The sequence below is a fragment of the Elgaria multicarinata genome, chromosome 23 (assembly GCF_023053635.1).
Source record: "Elgaria multicarinata webbii isolate HBS135686 ecotype San Diego chromosome 23, rElgMul1.1.pri, whole genome shotgun sequence".
NCBI lineage: Eukaryota > Metazoa > Chordata > Lepidosauria > Squamata > Anguidae > Elgaria > Elgaria multicarinata.
The window spans coordinates 7677774-7699305 of record NC_086193.1 but is presented as its reverse complement, the minus strand read 5'-3'; the positions used below and the strand labels follow the sequence as shown (position 1 = coordinate 7699305).

The 21532-nt window shown below is 47.3% G+C and overlaps 1 protein-coding gene across 1 annotated transcript; it reads left to right on the top strand.

The window, feature by feature from the left end:
• Positions 1-989: 989 nt before the first annotated feature.
• KISS1R (KISS1 receptor) lies at positions 990-14093 on the top strand. The gene is made up of 5 exons (XM_063147332.1): positions 990-1236; positions 3109-3233; positions 7050-7185; positions 9126-9364; positions 13734-14093. Exons 1-5 carry the CDS (start codon positions 990-992, stop codon positions 14091-14093), a joined length of 1107 nt encoding a protein of 368 aa, XP_063003402.1.
• Positions 14094-21532: the final 7439 nt, after the last annotated feature.

Sequence of the window (21532 nt, the reverse complement as noted above, 5' to 3'; positions counted from 1 at the left end):
TCTCGGACTTGAAAGAAATTCAGATGAACACAAGGCCATCTGACAGGGTCCTTGACTCGTAGGACACCTGGGTTCTTCCAGAGCCGTGCCCCCAACGATCCTGTGATGTCTGTTGGTTTTGCCCACATAAGAGAAAGATTTGGAGACGTTTGCATGGGAAGCTCTGATCGCCGATTCCATCTGGAGTAACAAGACGTCCTTGCAAGTGACCACAAATATTTATTTTCATGGCTCGCTTTGGATCTCAATGCCAACTTCCATCCTCAAAGGATATTTAGGAACCACTCAAGAGTTTGCTTCTTCGTTGGAGGATGCAACCTGCTTGTCTGCAAATCTGAGAAATTGGGTTGCTGCGTCTCCCTGAGGCATGGATTCTGCACTTTGCAGGTTGTTTTAGAGTTGGCCGATGCAGCAAATGAGAAAGTTTCTGGGGAAAGACAGCTGTGGGAATTGGTCTCTTTATGAGACGGACACCAGAGAATAGAACTAAGGGAAATTGAGAGTCATCATTGTTATCATGTCAGGAATTACTCTTCTTCCTTAAATTCCTCTTGGAGTAGGAGAAGGAGTCCTTTTCGGACTCCAAATCAAGGAAGGGCAGCTCAGACAAGGAATATGTTTTGTTTTACTAATTACTAAGACTGTTTGCTCTCCAAAAAGCTGGAGAAGACAATTCGTTCGATGGGACTATAGTGCCCACTTCAATCCCCTACAATTTTCTTTGAGTGATTGTGGTGGTTATTGGACCCTGATCAGGGATACAAGAGGCTAGCTGAGCATTGAATGCTGTTGGAGCAACGTCTGCCTTCATTGGGAGCTGTCCAAGGTCCTGAAGACATCTGCTCTTGGACTGTTCTCTCCAGCCTTGGGTTAGTACTCTGAACTCTCAAGGCTTGGCTAGGCTAAAACACCAATTGCTGGCAGACACTACCAGCCTTTAAGCACAAAGTTGAGGTGCACATGGTTCAGTTAAGAAAATAAACAGGACCATGTTAGGGAGGTCCTCCATCTCTGATTTCAATGAGTCTCTCTTCTTCCTGAACAGTTCAGCCTGCGCTGTGGGGCTGTTGTGTGCCAATGGCTCAGAACCCCAAACCCCCCCACACTTGGTGGATGCCTGGCTGGTGCCACTCTTCTTCGCCATGTTGATGGTCGTGGGGCTGGTGGGAAACTCCTTGGTGATCTATGTCATCACAAAACACAAGCAAATGAGGACCGTGACCAACTTCTACATCGGTGAGATGGGCAAAGTCCGGGGGCGTCCCTTGGATTGGGGGAGGGCAAAGGAGGAGTGAAAGAATTGAGGCCAATGAGCACAGGGGCATCACCCTGTATCATCAGCTAAACCTTATGCTTGTAGTTGTACCGATTCACTCACCCAGTGGTTGTCTATTGTCCCATCAAGATCTGGTGGAATTATTTATTTATTTATTTATTTATTACATTTTTATACCGCCCAATAGCCGAAGCTCTCTGGGCGGTTCACAAAATTTGGCCTGAAATAATATCTGACAGCAGGATGGATAAAAATTAGGTGGGTTTTTTTATATATAAATAAATTGGATATATTTTATTTTATTAAAATTCAGCTATATTAAGAATCCCTTTAAAAACAACCTGGGCTTGAAAGAAAAAAATGTTTTTAATGCAAATGCGTTGAAGTCTTGCACACTTCAGAATTGCTGGACTTCTATCAAGTATGTTGGGCTAATGCCTGGTTTTCTGTGTAAAATTCCTGCATTGAGCAGGGGGTTGGACTTGATGGCCTTATAGGACCCTTCCAACTCTACTATTCTATGATTCTATGAAGTATGAACAGGAGAGGGCAGCACAGGGAAAAGAATTCAGTTTCTGAGATCGAGCATTATAAATAAATGTGAAATGACTGTGTAATGTGCAATTAATTAATGTTTGGACCAACCTTTCCCATGCTAGCTGGGGATGGTGGGGTTTGTAATCCAGGCCATCTGGTGGGAGCCAGGTTGGGGAACGCAGCTTTAGACTATCAACTGGATATTTACTTTGCATGTTGTAGAAAAACCACAAGAAGGGTACAGTGAACCAGAGTGCCCCCCCCCCAAAAAATAATGAGGCTTTGGGGGAGGTTACTGGTGAGCATATTGGGGCTTTGCAACCTCCTTTTGCATTTAAACCCTGTTCACTTGCAAAAATTTGGCCCAGCCCCCAAATGTCCACATTTTGGATTGCGTCCCTATCTTGTTTTACAACTGGCTCCAGGCTTGTAGGGCGCATGGATTAGACACCCACCATGGACCCCTCCTTCAGTGAGTCCTTCTTCTCACCACCATTGTTACTGGATGCTCTTGATCCTCCTCCTCTTCCTCATCATGGCTCCCACGTTCTTGCTTGGCAGGCAGAGAACCAGGGAGCAAGCAGGCTGTGGTGTCTCCTGCTCATCAGAAGTGCCCTGATGCTGGATCAGACCAAGGGTCCATCTAGTCCAGCACTCTGTTCACACAGTGGCCAACCAGCCATCGACCAGGGATGAACGAGCAGGACATAGTGCAACAGCACCCTCCCACCCATGTTCCCCAGCAACTGGGGCACACAGGCTTACTGCCTCGAGTACTGGAGATAGCACACAACCCTCAGGGCTAGTAGCCATGGATAGCCTTTGCCTCCAGGAATTGATCCAACCCCCTTTTAAAGCCATCCAGATTGGTGGCCATCACTACATCTTGTGGTCGTGAGTTCCATCATTTAACTCTGCGCTGTGTGAAGAGGTCCTTCCTTTTATTTGTCCTGGATCTCCCACCCATCAGCTTCACGGGATGACCCCCTTGGGTTCTAGTATTTTGAGAGAGGGAGAAAAATGCTCCTCCTTCTCACCACCATGGTTGTCACTGAGCAGGTTGGTGGAAGAAGAGGAGCAACTCCTGGGTCTCGTGGCCGTGGCATCTGCTGCGGCGTGGGCCATCAGTGGCTGCCCAGCCACGCTGACCCTTGATGCCAGGCCTGTCCTTTTAAACACATGATCCCTGCATTATTTCAAACACACAGTCATCTAAACTAATTTGATAGGGTGAGAGGGAAGTACCAAGTGAATGAAAGCAAATCCAGGACTGGACTCTTCTCTTTGTCTGACAGCCAACTTGGCCTCGACGGACATCATCTTCCTGGTGTGTTGCGTCCCTTTCACCGCCATGCTTTACCCGCTTCCGGGCTGGATATTTGGGGAATTCATGTGCAAATTCGTCAACTACATCCAGCAGGTGAGTTTGGCCCCGTCTTGACAGCAGCGCATGGGAGGCCTCGGATTCCCGCCCTCACGCTCCTTCCTGGCATCTGCACCAGGTGAGCGCGGAGTGGCCACCAAGCGCCGGGGAGGGGGGAGGATCGGGGCAGCGAGAGGGGGAGGAAGACAGGGGTGTCGTGTTTCTCAGAAACCTCAGCAAACATCTCTTCTGCTTGAAGAGAGTCTAATCTCTTGGAAACTTCCCCCTAGGCAAAACTATGCAAACTAAGCAAGACAATTGTCCGACCACGGAGAACAAGAAGCCCCTTCCAAATGCCCGTAACTTCAGAGAGCCTGGTGTGGAAGCAGGTTCTGGTGTAATCAAACTGACTTTCTCACACCTTCCTTCCGCTCCGTGCGTTTGAGCTTCCGGCAGACCCTAGCATCAGCTAGCTTGTAGGGACGCTCATCCGGAAGAAAGCTCACTTCCCACTGAGTGTGTAGGATTTGGCCTTGAGGAGATCAGCTCTGGAGAGGGCTGACTCCCAGCTGGGGAATCGCCCGTGAGAGCTTCCTCCCCCACTGGTACAGGCTGGCTGGTGTCTGGCGCCGCCGCCTCTATTTCCGAATCGGAGTCTGATTGATTACCTGAAACGCCTTCTCCCAAAACAGTAGGGTTAGCCATGACAAGGAGGACATGAACTGGCTATCTTCCCTAGGACCTCCCTCTCACTGCCCTGTTCCTACCCAGCCACACACATACATCTATAGATAAGAAATAAAATTTAAAAAACGGGAGTGGGAGGGGAACGGGGCAGCAAGAGGGAGGGTCTTCCTTCGCCCCTTATTTATTGCTTTACTTATTGTCTGTAGATGCGAAGGATTGCATTTATAGATAAAAACTATTTTAAAAGGGGAAAGGAAGGAACGGGGCAGCCAGAGGGGGAGGAAGAGGGAAAATGCAGCACCTGAACCAGCCCTGCTCCAGCCAATGGCGACCAACTATGACACGCCTCCGCTGCCAAAAAAAAGTCAGGGTAAGTGCCCGACTTTTTTGGAGCGGAGTTTCTGGGGTTTGCCCCAGATGGGTTTGCAAGGGCGGCTGTGTCATATAGATGGAATTTAATAGGGATAAATGCCAAGTTCTACACCTAGGAAATAGAAACCAAATGCAGAGTTATAAGATGGGGGATACTTGGCTCAGCAATACTACAAATGAGAAGGATCTTGGAATAGTTGTAGATCACAAGCTGAATATGAGCCAACAGTGCGATATGGCTGCAAGAAAGGCAAATGCTATTTTGGGCTGCATTAATAGAAGTATAGCTTCCAAATCACGTGAGGTACTGGTTCCTCTCTATTCGGCCCTGGTTACGCCTCATCTAGAGTATTGCGTCCAGTTCTGGGCTCCACAATTCAAGAAGGACGCAGACAAGCTGGAGCGTATTCAGAGGAGGGCAACCAGGATGATCAGGGGTCTGGAAACAAAGCCCTATGAGGAGAGACTGAAAGAACTGGGCATGTTTAGCCTGGAAAAGAGAAGATTGAGGGGAGACATGACGACACTCTTCAGATACTTGAAAGGTTGTCACACAGAGGAGGGCTGGGATCTCTTCTCGATCATCCCAGAATGCAGGATACGGAATAACGGGCTCAAGTGACAGGAAGCCAGATTCCGGCTGGACATCAGGAAAAACTTCCTGAATGTTAGAGCAGTATGACAATGGAACCAGTTACCAAGGGAGGTTGTGGGCTCTACCACACTAGAGGCAGCTGTACAGCCATCAGTCGGGGATGCTTTAAGGGGATGCTTTAAACAATTCTACTATTCTATGACCTGCTGCCATCCCGGGGCAAACCCCTCATCAAGACAGGCCCTTTGCATCTGATTCTGGGAGTGTGCTTGCATGCCACTTTCCAGTGGAAATGGAGAAACCTTTCGGTAAAAATCTATCTGGTTCATTGCTGTCCCCCACACCCTCAAAATGTGAAACCACAGTTCACCATACTGATGGGGAACCTCAGGCCTGGGGGCCAAATCCACCCCACTGGAGTGCCCCAGAAAGCCCTGCCCCCTTTCATAGAATCATAGAATAGCAGAGTTGGAAGGGGCCTACAAGGCCATCGAGTCCAACCCCCTGCTCAATGCAGGAATCCACCCTAAAGCATCCCTGACAGATGCTTGTCCAGCTGCCTCTTGAAGGCCTCTAGTGTGGGAGAGCCCACAACCTCCCTAGGTCACTGGTTCCATTGTCGTACTGCTCTAACAGTCAGGAAGTTTTTCCTGATGTCCAGCTGGAATCTGGCTTCCTTTAACTTGAGCCCCTTATTCTGTGTCCTGCACTCTGGGAGGATCGAGAAGAGATCCTGGCCCTCCTCTGTGTGACAACCTTTTAAGTATTTGAAGAGTGCTATCATGTCTCCCCTCCATCTTCTCTTCTCCAGGCTAAACATGCCCAGTTCTTTCAGTCTCTCTTCATAGGGCTTTGTTTCCAGACCCCTGATCATCCTGGTTGCCCTCCTCTGAATACGCTCCAGCTTGTCTGCATCCTTCTTGAATTGTGGAGCCCAGAACTGGATGCAATACTCTAGATGAGGCCTAACCAGGGCCGAATAGAGGGGAACCAGTACCTCACGCAATTTGGAAGCTATCCTTCTTAATGCAGCCCAAAATAGCATTTGCATTTTTTCCCCTGGCCCCACCTCCTTTCTCCCAGCCACAGATAATTCAGTGGCTTCTCCACATTTCTGCAGTTCCCCCTCTCTTTCTAAAAGGTTGAACTGCCTGCCTCTCTTGGGGCTTAGTAATTGGCAGTAAGAGTGCCAAGCTGTAATATGATAGTATATATAATATATATACATTTTTGGCATGGAGTGTGGGGCCAGGTTGTGTTTTTTAAGAGGGTTGGAATGATTTGAAGGCAACCTACCTATTTTGGAGGAATAGGTTTGGGGGAATTAGTTTTAGAAGAACTTATTTAGGAGTGATTTGGGGGAAATTGGCTTGTCTTAGTGGGAAATGAGTCTTTTGTTGGAGCAGAAAATGACGGGTTTAAAGGAATGTGTTTTTCTTCAAGCCTCACCAGCCACCATTATAAGAAATGGGTCTTTTGTGATTGCCCATGGCCGCCATTTTGTGACTCCCATCCCATAGCAGCCATTTTGTGAAGGTACTTGCAACACTTTCTCGAGCACCCAAAGGTGCCCGTGGGCCCAAAAACATTAGCAATGCCTAGCCTAGACAGACCATTGACCTCTGAGGTGGTCTAAGGCCTGCTTCTTATGTAATATGTGAAGAAACAAGGCTAGAACAGCTACTCATGCAGAGTGGAGACCGTCCTTTTTAGGGTGACCAACTGTCAGGATTTCCCCGGATTTGTCCTGGTTTTTGTTCTTTCCATGGTGTCAGGGGGGATTTTCTATCATTTTCAATAATGTCGTGGAATGACACACCTTCCCCTTTAAGGCTGCCATTAGCATGGCAGGAGGGAATGACATGCTTTCTTGAGGCACATCATTCCCCCACCCCGAGCTCCAATTGAGGTCTTAAAGGGGAAAGTGGGCCATTCGTGGACATTATAGAAAAGGCCCCAATTGGAGTGGATGGTGGTGGTGCAGAATGAAATCCTTTCCCCTCCTCCACTCCAATCGGGTTCTTTAAGGTGGCGGGGGAATAACGTACTTTCTGCAGGACTCAGAAAGCTGCTTCCCCCCCACACACACTAGGTGTCCTCTTTTTTGGTTTCCCAAATATGCTCACCCTAGTCCTTTTGAGCAGTGAACTCAAGGTCACCCAGGTCCACTTGGGCGTCAGCCTCGTGTTCCTAACAAATCCCATTGTCTGGCATCACAGGTCTCTGTGCAAGCCACGTGCATCACCCTGACAGCCATGAGCGTGGACCGGTGGTACGTGACGGTGTTCCCGCTCCGATCCCTGCGGCAGCGCACCCCCCGCGTTGCTGCCGTCGTCAGCATCAGCATCTGGGTCGGTGAGTCGAGGCCTTGTGGCCTCCAATTCCTGATTTCCTTCAGTAGTGCATAAAGGCAGGACCTCGGGGCTGAAGTCTAGGGCCCGGCAGCCCCCAATGACCACCTAGAAGCAGCAAGAGATGCAACAAACAGGTCTGGCCTGGGGTGGACCACTGGGGCGGATCCTGCTCACTGCACCAGCCTTCCTTCTTGTTTTTCAAAACATTTTATTGTCAGTGGCAGAAGCCAGTCTAATGCTCATTTTAGTACGAAGATGCGCATCATCACGTTAAAAACCCGGCGCTACGGCGAATAGACAGCTGCATCATGTGTCCTGAAATGCGAATCTGCGCATTTAGGTCAGGGTAAACAAGCCGTATAGACAAGCCCCCATTCTTTCCCTGCTGTGATGCTGATGGGGCACTGGACTAGGAATGAAAGCTCACGCACACCCCGTCGCAATTCTACTCCTTCCTCGTACCAAATTCTCACGCCTCCTTAATGCCGGTTTAAACAGGGGCATTTGAAAAATTAATTCCAAACTTGGAGCACGAGCAGTTTGCCACAGTTTTCAGCTTCTTATGTTCACTTGCACCCTTTCCTTTCCTTTCCTTTCCTTTCCTTTCCATTTATTTATTTATTTATTTATCTAAGGCATTTTCTTCCTGGTTTTCAGCCTCATGTGGCGCAGAGTGGTAAGCGGCAGTTACTGCAGCCGAAACTCTCCCCACGGCCTGAGTTCGATCCCAGCGGAAGCTGGTTCTCAGGCAGCCGGCTCAGGTCGACTCAGCCTTCCATCCTCCCGAGATTGGTAAAATGAGTACCCAGCTAGCTGGGGGAAAGGTAATAACGGCCAGGGAAGGCAACGGCAAACCACCCCACTATAAGGCCTGCCAAGAAAACGTCAGCGAAAGCAGGCGTCCCTCTAGGAGTCAGCAATGACTCAAGTGCTTTGCACGAGAGGTTCCTTTCCCTTTTTCTCAGCCAAAAATGTGGAATTGGCCCAGCTATGCCTCTCATTGCCCTTACTACAGCCGTCATGGGGGAGGAATGGTCCCCACAGTCTTAAGAGCCTTTCTCCACGAGGCGTTCATTGTGCACTTTTTACTGCTCACTTACAGTAGTTTGTGGGTCTTTCAGTCAACACTGCGATCCTGCACAGCCTCTCCTGCTCCTTTGCAAGTTCTGCTATTATTTAGGAAGTGCCTTAGAAAGCCCCATGTAATTGCGTAATTCCGCTATACCACAACGCCATCTAGTGCTTGATAAATGTAACCCCGCCCCTATAAGACGTTGAGCTTTTCCATATACCGTATTTCTTTGATTGTAAGACGCCATTGATTGTAAGACACACACTAATTTCAGTACCACCAACAGGAAAAAAAAACCCTAAGACACACCCGCGATTCTAAGACGGACCCCATTTTTAGAGATGTTTATATGGGGAAAAAAGTGCGTCTTAGAATCGAAGAAATAGGGTAAAGCTTTTATTGTGCACTCCACTCATGGTAGTTTGGATACAAAGCCCTATGAGGATACTGTAAGAACTGGGCATGTTTAGCCTGGAGAAGAGAAGATGGAGGGGAGACATGATAGCACTCCTCAAATACTTAAAAGGTTGTCACACAGAGGAGGGCCAGGATCTCTTCTCAATCCTCCCAGAGTGCAGGATACAGAATAACGGGCTCAAGTGACAGGAAGCCAGATTCCGGCTGGACATCAGGAAAAACTTCCTGACTGTTAGTGCAGTACAACAATGGAACCAGTGACCTAGGGAGGTTGTGGGCTCTCCCACACTAGAGACCTTCAAGAGGCAGCTGGACAACCATCTATCGGGTATGCTTTAGGGTGAATTCCTGCATTGAGCAGGGGGTTGGACTCGATGGCCTTGTAGGCCCCTTCCAACTACTCTATGAGTTCAAGATGCACCACCTCTACTCTTGCTCCTCTCACCATGCAGGTTCCTTCGTTGTCTCCACTCCAGTCTTGGTTTACAACCAGCTGACGGAAGGCTACTGGTTTGGCCCACAGACGTACTGCAGCGAGTCCTTTCCCTCCATCTACCACGAGAGGGCCTTCATCCTGTGCAACTTCTTCGTGGTCTACCTCCTGCCACTGCTGACCATCCTGCTGTGCTACACAGCCATGCTGTACCAGATGGGGCGCCCCACAGTGGAGCCGGCCGACAACCACTATGAGGTACAGCATGGGCAGGGGGAGACCTCTTTCCGCCAAGGGCTGCATTCCACTTTGGAGCAGCTCTCAGGAGGGCATGTTTCAGAGATGGTTCAAGCCAAAGGCAAAAGAGGCAGGGGCAGACATTATAGCTTCAAGTGACGGAGCCTTAGGGGAGGTGTCTCAGCCTCTTGAAATGGGGAACAAACCACTAAAAAACAAGGAAACCACCAAACGATTAGTGGTCGGTGGACTGTATTTGGCCACGGGCCTGAGGTTAAACAACAGAATGAAATTTAATAGGGATAAATACCAAGTTCTACACCTAGGAAATAGAAACCAAATGCACAGTTACAAGATGGGGGATACTTGGCATAGCAATACTACAAACGAGAAGGATCTTGGAATTGTTGTAGATCACAAGCTGAATATGAGCCAGCAGTGCGATATGGCTGCAAAAAAGGCAAATGCTATTTCGGGCTGCATTAATAGAAGTATAGCTTCCAAATCACGTGAGGTCCTGGTTCCTCTCTATTCAGCCCTGGTTAGGCCTCATCTAGAGTATTGCGTCCAGTTCTGGGCTCCACAATTCAAGAAGGACGCAGACAAGCTGGAGCGTGTGCAGAGGAGGGCAACCAGGATGATCAGGGGTCTGGAAACAAAGCCCTATGAAGAGAGACTGAATCAACTGGGCATGTTTAGCCTGGAAAAGAGAAGATTGAGGGGAGACATGATAGCACTCTTCAAATACTTAAAAGGTTGTCACACAGAGGAGGGCCAGGATCTCTTCTCGATCCTCCCAGAGTGCAGGACATGGAATAACGGGCTGAAGTTACAGGAAGCCAGATTCCGTCTGGACATCAGGAAAAACGTCCTGACTGTTAGAGCAGTATGACAATGGAACCAGTTACTTAGGGAGGTCATGGGCTCTTCCACACTGGAGGCCTTCAAGAGGCAGCTGGACAACCATCTGTCAGGGATGCTTGAGGGTGGATTCCTGCATTGAGCAGGAGGCTGGACTCAATGGCCTTAAGAGACCCCTTCCAACTCTACTATTCTATGATTCTAACCCTGATGTGTGTCATGCCTCTGACACTCTCGCACAAAATAGATGCAATGTGGAACGTCTGTGATCAAGGGTTTTGTTTTGTTTTACTTCAAAGCAGCCATTGAGTTGAGGAGGGGTTTGATTTGGGAGGGGGAGTGTTTAATTCTTTACTCCTGTGGCATTTGTCTGAACAAAATCCCACCCCAATTCCAAGCTGCTATTAGCACCACTATAGGGTAAAATGCTGGTCTATTCCCTGCTTCCTGCATCAATTCCCTGATCACAGTAATCTCCCATGAAGGCTCCATTTATTTACGTATAATTTAAAGCATTTGTCTGCGTTTTTTCCATTTAAAAACAAAAACATATCCAAAGAGGCTTATGAGGAAATAAACCAGCACTATTAGCAGCTGTTGCCAGACAATTATTAAATTACTAAACACAGAAGGCTGATGAATGCTGGATGAATACAGTAGCAGCAGAATTAAAAACAAAAAGCTGCAGATTAGCTCCATGAGGAGGGTACATGTCCTTCGACTCTGTGCTTATTTATTTATATATTTATTTATTTCAAAGAGGAAAGTTTTAACCTGGTGCCGGAAAGATAGCAGCCAGGTGAGCCTCATCAGGGAGATCGTTCCACAGTCTGGGGGCCACCACCGAAAAGGCCCTGTCCCTCATTACCACAGCCGTCGGGAGAGGCGTTCTGTCAGGTATTGTGGTCCCAAGCCGTGTAAGGCTTTCTGGGTCAAAACCAGCACCTTGAATTGGGCTCGGAAACATACAGGCATATCCTAGAGACTGGGCCCCCGAGGCCAGAATATGGGATATAGTATAGCAATGGCACAATTGGAAAATATGTGGACAAGAGGGCTAAAATTTACGTTAAGTACTAACCTTAAAGAATTTTTTTTACAAAATGATGTATAGGTGGCAAATGCCACCAGCGAAATTGGCTAAAATGTATAAAAGGGCATCAGGATTGTGCTGGAAATGTGAAGAGCAGGAGGGAACATTCTACCATGCATGGTGGACCTGCAAAAAAGCAAACACTTTCTGGATACAAATTCACTCTGTAATCCAAAAAATCCTAAAAATTAATATCCAACTGAAACCGGAATACTTTCTTTTGGGATTTGTGGATGAGCAGATGAAAAAAAACCATGGGACTATATTCCTGTATATGACGACAGCGGCAAGATTACTTTATGCACAGAGTTGGAAGGGCAAAATAGTGTCCATAACAGAGGAATGGCTACTGAAGCTCGAGGAGATGGCGAAACTCACGGCAATTATGAGAGAAAAATCGACAGTAAGATTTATAACTGAATGTGTCCACTGAATGGGAACATTTTATGAAGGAGCGAGAAAAAGATGATTTGTACGTCTGTGGATTCAACCAATAATGTAGGAAATGTTAAGTGAGAAATTAGAGATTTGGATTTGACAGTGATAAAGTAAGAAAAAAATAATAACATTGTTACATATTTTTGCTGGGGAGAATATTGGAAGAACATTTTATTTTTGTTGTTTCTGTTTGTTTTTGCTTTGTTTTTTGCTTTGTAGTGTCTTTTATTCATCGGTGTTTGGAAATAATATTTATTTATTTATTTATTACATTTCTATACCGCACAATAGCCGGAGCTCTCTGGGCGGTTCACAAAAATTAAAACCATTCAAAGTATAAAAACAGTATAAAACCATAATATAGAATACAATATAAAAGCTCAACCAGATAAAACAGCAGCAGTGCAAAATTACAAATTTAAAACACCAAGTTAAAATTTATTTATAGACTGTTAAAATGCTGGGAGAATAAAATAATTATAATAAATAATAAAAAGATTAAACCAGAGACTGGGCACCCGTCTGTACGACAACAGGATTGCTCCTCGTTAAATATAAACCGGAATTTTCGTTGATTCGAATCTAGGTAAAGAGCGTCACACTGCCGCACCAATAGTGATTTACTTCCTTTTGTGTGTGTGTGTGCAGTTATTAATGCGCATATGCGCACATACGCACATTCGCACATACTAGACTATGGATTATAGACGAGGCAAGCTATAAAATTTATCTGTGTTGCTCCACAGATAAAAGAACTGGGCATGTTTAGCCTGGAGAAGAGAAGATTGGGGGGAGACATGATAGCACTCTTCAAATACTTCAAAGGTTGTCACACAAAGGAGGGCCAGGATCTCTTCTCGATCCTCCCAGAGTGCAGGACACGGAATAACGGACTGAAGTGACAGGAAGCCAGATTCTGGCTGGACATCAGGAAAAACTTCCTGTCTGTTAGAGCAGTACGACAATGGAACCAGTTACCTGGGGAGGTTGTGGCCTCTCCCACACTAGAGGCCTTCAAGAGGCAGCTGGACAGCCATCTGTCAGGGATGCTTTAGGGTGGATTCCTGCATTGAGCAGGGGGTTGGGCTCGATGGCCTTGTAGGCCCCTTCCAACTCTGCTATTCTATGATTCTATGATTCATAGAAGACGAAAAGCGAGTGGGGAAAGGAACGAGGCAGCAGAGGAGGATGCAAACTGGGGACTGAACACGTCTCCTTTTTCTCGCTGCCCATTCCCCCCTCTTTGTTTTCATTTGAAAAGCTCCATCTTAATTCAACATGAAAACAGCAGGAAGGAAAGAGGCAGCCAGAGGACGTGATAGGTGGGAAGGCGGGAATTCGGCCAATCACTTTGTCCTGCCCTCAAAGCTCCTCCCACATGTCAAAATGCAATTTAACTCCCCCAAGGACACATAACTCTAATGCAGTGCAAACTCAGATGTTGACGCAAAAGTTGTGCTAAATCGCGAGTGCGAATATGCGCGTTATCGCGTTAAAAACCCGGCGCTGCGGTGAATGGGTGGCTGTGTCAAGTGTCCTAAAATGGGAATCTGTGCATTTTACATCAAGGTAAAGAAGCCATATAGACAAGCCCAGGGGGCCTCAGTGTTCATGCATGGGAATTGGCTAGCATGCACACTTAAAGGAATCAAGATACATTCACCATTTCCATTTAGAAAATTATGTTCTGGAGACTCTGTGTGAAGAGAGAGAGAGAGAAACCCCTGTAGCTGCACACTGCATCATGCCTTAGTGTTCATGCGCATGCATTTATGAGCATGCACACTAGGATCAAGTGTGCATCCACTGTCACTCAGAAATGCAACGTCTGGGGAGGGAGCAAGACCCCGATGAGAAAGGGCAGTTGAAGGAACCCGAGAATGTTTTAAGGAGGCCCTGCCCAAAAGACCCTGGGAGTGTCGCTACCTGGTCCTTTGGGGCAGTTGGTGGCATAAAAGTAACCCCCCCCCCCCGCTCTCCCTCTCCTTCCCTGTGCAGGTGCAGCTGCTGGCGGAGCGCTCAGAAGCCCTGCGGGCCAAAATCTCCCGGATGGTGGCCATCATTGTGGCCCTCTTCGCCATCTGCTGGGGCCCCATGCAGCTGCTCATCCTCCTCCAGGCCTTCAGCTCCGGCTTCCAGCGTAACTACTACACCTACAAGGTGAAGATCTGGGCCCACTGCATGTCCTATGCCAACTCCTCGGTCAACCCCATCGTCTACGCCTTCATGGGGGCCAATTTCCAGAAGGCTTTCCGGACCGTCTTCCCGTTTGCCTTCAAGCACAGGGTGGGCAGCTCTGACGTCACCGCCCGGGCCCACGTCAACACGGAGATGCAGTTTGTCTCATCGGGGATGTAAAACGGGGACCGGTGGTCAGCCGCCCCTTTCCAAAACAGTTAGTTCAGAGGTCACGAAGGGGATCCTTTGGCTGGCATTCAGCAAGCCAGGAGATTGGAAATAGAATCATAGAATAGTAGAGTTGGAAAGGGCCTATAAGGCCATCTAATCAATGCAGGAATCCACCCTAAATCATCCCTGACAGATGGTTGTCCAGCTGCCTCTTGAAGGCCTCTAGTGTGGGAGAAATCTGATGATGCCCTAGGACCTCGCATCCCCCCGCCCCATATTGTCTCTAGATGTGTTCAGGGAAGCTCTTCATTGTCGCCAAGTGGAGGAAGAACAAGACAATATCCTGTCTGGTTTCAGCACGGCTTCCCGCTCCTTCCCCAAGCCATGCCGATCTCCACTGTTTCTTGCTAGGTCTGGGTGGCTCTGCCTATCTACTTTCTCCCCCACCCCAGTCTGCTAGTTCCCCCCCACCCCTTTGGACAGGCTTTTCAATTTAGCCTTCCCCAACCTGATACCCTCCAGATGTCCTGGACTGCAATTCCCATCATTCTTATTCGGGATGGCCATTGACCATGCTGGCTGAAAATGATAGGACCTGCACTCCCAACAGCAAGTTGGAGATGCCCCCAACTTGGACAATTGATTCTGCCTTTGATCAACCCGTCTGCAGATTTGGCTCAGGCATGCCCCCCTGGGACCCGTTCCTGGCTCACACTGTCCTTGGGGACTCGCACCTTAATCCCTATGTTCTTGACTTCCTGTGGGCTCATGCCAAGGCTCAGAAAGCTAGCTTGGGCCCTGAGGACTCCAGCACCCGAGTGCCACCAAAGCTCATGGCCAGCCTTGCCTTTGGGAAGTGGGGGGACGGAATCTGCGTCTGTGATCCCCTGAGATGGAAACTGATGCAGAACACACGTCAACCCAACCCGTAGCCTCGTTGGAAGCCAGCAACATGTTAACAAACAGAAGCAAATACGTCAAAGGCCAGAAGCCAAGAAGGCCATTCAGTACTATTGAAACAAGCTTCAAAGCAGACTTTTACGGTGCCTTGTAAGACTTGAACTCAAGACCAGCTGAACCAAACCAGGGAGGCAGCTGGCTCCACGCTGGCACAGGTGGTTCCACGAAGTATGATGGGGTTCATTGTGACAGAGCGCTGAAAACTTATTAATGGGACTCAGAGGCAGTGTGGCATAATGGATAAATTACAATGGGAGAGACCTGGGTTCAAATCCCTACTCTGTATGAGGCTCACTGGGTGATCTCTCTCTCTCTCTCTCTCTCTCTCTCTCTCTCTCTCTCTCTCTCGGATAAAATGGGATGGCCAGCCTGAACCCCATGGGAGAGAGTTGTTGAACCTCAGGCCTAATCCAGACCTCTGGGGTTCCCCAAAATGCCAGGCCCCTTCCCTCCTCCAACCATGTTTGTCTGAAAGATGTTCGACACACTGCCTTTGAGGGACAAAGATGTGGTGTGAACACGTCGATGTGCCAACTTTTTTCTACAGTCATGTTTTAAATGTCCAGCTGTGTCCTGTGTGCAATTCCTGCTTGTCCTCGCTGACGGAGCTGCTGAAAGACACAGACAGGGAGCTTTAGGCTAGTCTTCCCATCCTGGCGCCCTCTGGGTGTGGTGGACTACACCTCCCATCACCCCAAGCCAGCACTGTCCGGGATGATGGGAGTTGTAGTCCAACACATCTGGAGGGTGCCAGGTTCAGAAAGGCTGCTTTAAGCAGTTCACCCATCAGTTCTAGATCATATCAGCCTACTCCACTAGATGTCAGTATTTCCAAATCAATTTTTTTTTTAAATAAAACCATCCACTGCTCCTCTTAAAGGAAATAATACTACATCAGCTGGAAAAGTTTTGTGTTTTCACCTGATATCAGGTGACTGGGGCAACCCCTCCAGCAAGTGTACAGAAAGTAAAGGGGAGGAGAATAGCCGGGGGTCCACCCAATGTTTTTTTTATGATAAGAATTAGAACTTTCATCTGATCAAAGATAAGTTGATTGGTTAATCAATTGATCTTATGCCTCTGCCTGAAATGATGGTTTTGAAGAACAGCGCATACCTTCCTTGTGTTGATAACGTTATTTTAATTATTTTGCATTGTATAATGAGCTTATAGTCAACAAAGACAATAACAGTCAACTATCCAAACAAAAATTATAAAAAGAAACTGTTCCCATTCTTATTTTAATTTCATAAACAGTAGAATGTCCTTACAGCACTGCTCATTCAGTTAGATCCTTCCACAATGATATTTGGGAGGTCGGAGGCTTATTTTATTTATTTATTACACTTATATCCTGCCCCCATAGCCAGAGCTCTCTGGGCGGTTTACAGAAATTCTAAAATTGAGATAAAAACAAGTATACAAAATTTAAAATTTTGAAACACAGAACATACACATGTAAAGCATTAAAAACCATTAAAAATAAATAAACATGTGGGTGATTAAGATGTGCTGCCATATGCCTGGGCAAAGAGGAAAGTCTTAACCTGGCGCCGGAAAGATAGCAGCGTTGGTGCCAGGCGAGCCTCGTCAGGGAGATCATTCCATAGTCTGGGGCCACCACCGAAAAGGCCCTGTCCCTCGTTGCCACACTCCGAGCCTCTCTCAGAGTAGACACCTGGAGGAGGACCTTAGATGTTGAATGTAGTGACTGGGTATATTCACGTCGGGAGAGGCGTTCCATCAGGTATGGTGGTCCCAAGCCGTGTAAGGCTTTATAGGTCAAAACCAGCACCTTGAATTGGGCTCGGAAACATACAGGCAGCCAGTGCAAGCGGACTAGAGCAGGTGTTATATGGTCAAACCTTCTGGTTCCCGAAATCAATCTGGCTGCTGCATTTTGCATGAGCTGCAGCTTCCGAACTGTCTTCAAAGGCAGCCCTACGTAGAGTGCATTGCAGTAATCTAACTTGAAGGTTACCAGAGCCTGGACAACTGAAGCCAGGTTATCCCTCTCCAGATAGGGGCGTAGCTGGGCCACCAACTGGAGTTTGTAGAAGGCACTCTCTGCCACCGAGGCCACCTGAGCCTCAAGTGACAATGATGGATCTAAAAGAACCCCCAAGCTACGAATGCAAGGAAGGGAAACCAGATTTCCATGAAGGGGCTGGGTTTGGCCGCCCCTCTCAGAACTCTGCTAGGGTGGGTTAGTCTCTCGGAAAGCTCAGTTTTCCACATATTGGTGAACCACCCCTGTATTGTGCAACCGGCACCTGTTTTCCAAGGTTGTACTATTTCTAGGCGCTCTGCTAGCAACAAAAACAGGATTACCTTCCAGTGTGACAGATTGCCTCTTACCTTATCCATTAAAGACCACAGTGCTAAGAGCGGTTCCGGCACAGTGATGCAACTAAGAATCTCTGAAATCACCCCAAATACTCCAGACCAGGAGTGTTGGATCTGGGGACAGTCCCACCACCTATGGATCAGCGTCCCAACGTTCCCACATCCCCTCCAGCAGAGTGACAGCAGGGAAGGGGTCATCGGATGAGGTCTGGCCGGAGCCACGTGCCGCCTGTAAGTTGTCTTAGTCGTCGACTCTTTCAAATTAGCGGAGATGGCCTTAAAAGGTCCTTTGGTCCAGCTGCTGTTGTCTTTTTGGCACTGCAGGTCAGTCTCCCAGACTGTCTTTAAACTTTGCCTCTCGCCTGTCGCTGCTTTCCTCACTTACCCTGGTTCAGCAGGGGGCTTGACTTGATGAGGGGTTTGCCCTGGGGTAGATCCAGAGTGGCGGCAGGTCATCGATTTGACACCGGGGCACTCCCCCCAAACTCTGCTTTCAAGAAGTCGGGCACTTACCCGGACTTTTTTTGCTGCGGAGGCATGCCACAGCCAATGGCGACCCCTGATTGGTCGCCATCAGCTGGACAGGGAAGAGGGCAGACCACCTCCCCCCATTTTTGTTTTGTTTTTAATCTGTAAATCCAAAGCTTGGCATTTACAGATAAACGGCACCTGCGCCATGCGGGGTGCCGGTACTCGGGTGCCCATGTGGTGGTGGCAACTCTGTGTGTCTCCCTGCCCCGGATCCTGGCACATGGAGAGCTGATATATAGTGTACGGCTTCCTCACCTTGCCTCCTCCCTCACTGTGAGTGTGTTAGGACTTGGAGGAGGGAAGGGAGGTCAGAGGTAGGAGAGTTGGGTTCAGGCACCGCACATCCCTCTCTGGCTGCCTCGTTTCTCCCCCCACCCACCCCGGTGCTTGGCATGGAGGCAACTCCGCACTCAGGCTCCTTCCCGTGCAGATGCCAGGAAGGAGTGCAAATGTAGGAGCCCGAGGTCGCGTGGCGCCACTGCACTGCCGTCAAGGTGGGGCCAGGGTCACTTGACTCTGTGTAGCAGTTTCAGGGTCTGCTATGGGAAGAAGGGCATGGGGAAATGCCACTTCTGCCAGCGCAGTTGATCCAGTTTCGATCTGGGTCCAATCTATTGATTTTGCGTTGAGACCCTCCTACAGGGTGGGAGGGGATTGCTACAATGCTTGTCTTGCTACTTCCTGTCTCCTCCCTCCTTCTTCCTTCTTCATTCTTGCTGTTTTACCCACCTGCATGGTGTGCTGACCACGATGGGGGAACCAAGCCATCCCATCGTAGAATATGTCAAATATTGCTAAGTAAAGTTTTCTTTCAAACCACCTGGAGTGTTTCTATTGTCTGTACGCGTGGCTACTCACAGGGAGCTGCTTCGGTCGACAACAGTTCCTGCACACTGCAGAAGGGTTGGACTAGATGTTCCATGTGGCCCCTTCCAACTCCACAACTCTGTGATTCTATGGATGTTTACCTACAGTTTCCAGGAGTTTTCCATGATTTCATTAAATGATTGCTACTGCCAGGTCTCTCATGGCCCACAGTTTGGGACAGGCTGTAACCAAGGGACTCCTTTGGAGTTACTACTTGTTTTTCTCCGGTGCACATTTCTATTTTGGTGCAATCTATCAATCACATTACTATTACAAGGAAAACGAAAAACAGGGATAAAGTACAGGGCAGCTAAAATCCCTAGATAGATGGATAAGATAAAATCAGCTGCTATGTTTCCATTTTCACTTCTATTTATTTATTTATTACATTTCTATACCGCCCAATAGCCGGAGCTCTCTGGGCGGTTCACAAAAATTAAAACCATTCAAAGTATAAAACCACAATATAAAAGCTCAACCAGATAAAAACAGCAGCAATGCAAAATTACAAATTTAAAACACCAAATTAAAATTTATTTATAGACTGTTAAAATGCTTCTTGGCCGTTTCTACACCTTTCTCCGCCCCCCCCCATCATCCCAGGATCATCCCTGTGCATCCAAATGACACCCAGGGGATCCCGGGAGTAGGCAGGGACGATCCCTTTATTTATTTATTTATTTATTTATTACGTTTTTATACCGCCCAATAGCCGAAGCTCTCTGGGCGGTTCACAAAAATTAAAACCATTAAGAACATAATAAAACATCCAACAATCTAAAAACCCAAATACAATATAAAAAGCACAACCAGGATAAAACCACACAGCAGAAATTGATATAGAATTAAAATACAGAATTAAATCCCATTTTCCTGGGATAATCTTTAGGTGTAGAAAGGACCCTTGTTGCAATTTGCTTGGGGGTTGTTTTCCTTTTCATCTATCTCCAGAAATTTTGGACTACGACTCCCACAACCCCAATCCTGCTGGTTGAGAGTGATGGGAATTGTAGTCCAACCCATCTGTTTTATTATGCAAGGTTTAAATTTTTGTGGACCGGCCAGAGAGCTTCGGCTATTGGGCGGTATAAAAATGTAATAAATAAATAAATAAATCTGGAGCGCACCAGGGTGAGGAAAGTGGGAAAGAAGGACGCAGCTCCTTTAAATAAAGAGAAAGCAAAGTACACCCAAAGAGCAGAGAAGGCAAGCGGAACTGACTTTAGCAAGACTTCAGCTAGGGAGTGTCTCCAAAGAGCCAAGAACGTCACAGTTAGTCGGCCCCTGCAGATCCATCACGGCTTCTGTCATAAAAAATTAGGAAAAATCGACCGTTATGTCATACAATGTGCATCCCAACCATCAACACTATATGAGCCATACTTTGGGAACACCGATTTGTAGAACTTCTTTTAGATATGAAAATTAACAAATTATTTAAAATAAATAAAGCCCCCTTTATTAAAACTATGACTACAAATTTGAAGAAATGGAGTAAATTGAATTTGTCAATTTGAGGGCAAATTGCAGCAATACAAATGTCCTTGATTCCCAGGTTTTTGTTCTTATTTCAAGTCCTTCCTATCCTCCTCCAGCCAAAAATATAGAAGTCCTGGCAAAGTCAAATCCATACATTTGTCTTCCAAGCCAAAACACCTCGCCTGGCACTAAAACTATACTACAAAAAACCAAACTCCCACACCTTGCATATTATGAAACTTTTCAGTAATGGCAGCACCATTTTATCATTATGAAAATAAAAACTGGATACGTTCAGAAGAAGAAATGTTGGACACGGGCCCTTTTCAGCCTCTAAAAACAAAGGAGCCAAACAATATCCAAAATCCATACACGAAGGCTATTTTTACAATTTGGAAGAAGTGGCAATCCAAGCTGTCTCCAGTGTGGCCTCCCCTCACCCCATTACAAATATATCCAGGTAATTTAGATACAACTATGATTATTAAAATCTCTGAATGGGGGGAAAAGGGATATTGCTGGCTTGGAATAGGGTGACCATAGGAAAAGGAGGACAGGGCTCCTGTATCTTTAGCAGTTGTATTGAAAGGGGAATTTTAGCAGGTGCCAAGCAGCTCCTGGTGAAATTCCCTCTTCATCACAACAATCAAAACTGCAGGAGCCTTGTCCACTTTTGTATCTGGTCACTCTAGTATAGCTCCTGCAGCTTTAACTGTTGTGATGAAGAAGGAATTTCACCAGGTGCTGCGTGCATGCAAAAGACACCTTCTGAAATTCCCCTTTCCATACAACTGTTAAAGATACAGGAGCCCTGCCCTTCTTTTCATAGGGTCACCGCTAGAAGAGATAATGCATGTGATGGATGTGATATGTAAAGCACTGTATGAGCCTTCTCTAACCAGGTGCCCTCTAGATGTGTTGGACTACAACTCCCATCATTCCTAGAGTGACCATATGAAAAGGAGGACCGGGCTCCTGTATCTTTAACAGTTGTACTGAAAAGGGAATTTCAGCAGGGGTCATTTGTATATATGGAGAACCTGGTGAAATTCCCTCTTCATCACAACAGTTAAAGCTGCCCTCTTTTAAATCTGGTCACTTCAGTATAGCTCCTGCAACTTTAACTGTTGTGATGAAGAAGGAATTTCACCAGGTGCTGTGTGCATGCAAAAGACACCTGAAATTCCCCTTTCCATACAATTGTTAAAGATACAGGAGCCCTGCCCTCTGGTCACTCTAGTATAGCTCCTACAGCTTTAACTGTC

Coding starts and splice junctions, on each gene's coding strand:
- KISS1R (XM_063147332.1), top strand. CDS start 990: ATGTTAGGGAGGTCCTCCATCTCTGATTTCAATGAGTCTCTCTTCTTC. Junction 3,234..7,049: donor TCGTCAACTACATCCAGCAG/GTGAGTTTGGCC, acceptor CTGGCATCACAG/GTCTCTGTGCAAGCCACGTG. Junction 7,186..9,125: donor CAGCATCAGCATCTGGGTCG/GTGAGTCGAGGC, acceptor CTCACCATGCAG/GTTCCTTCGTTGTCTCCACT.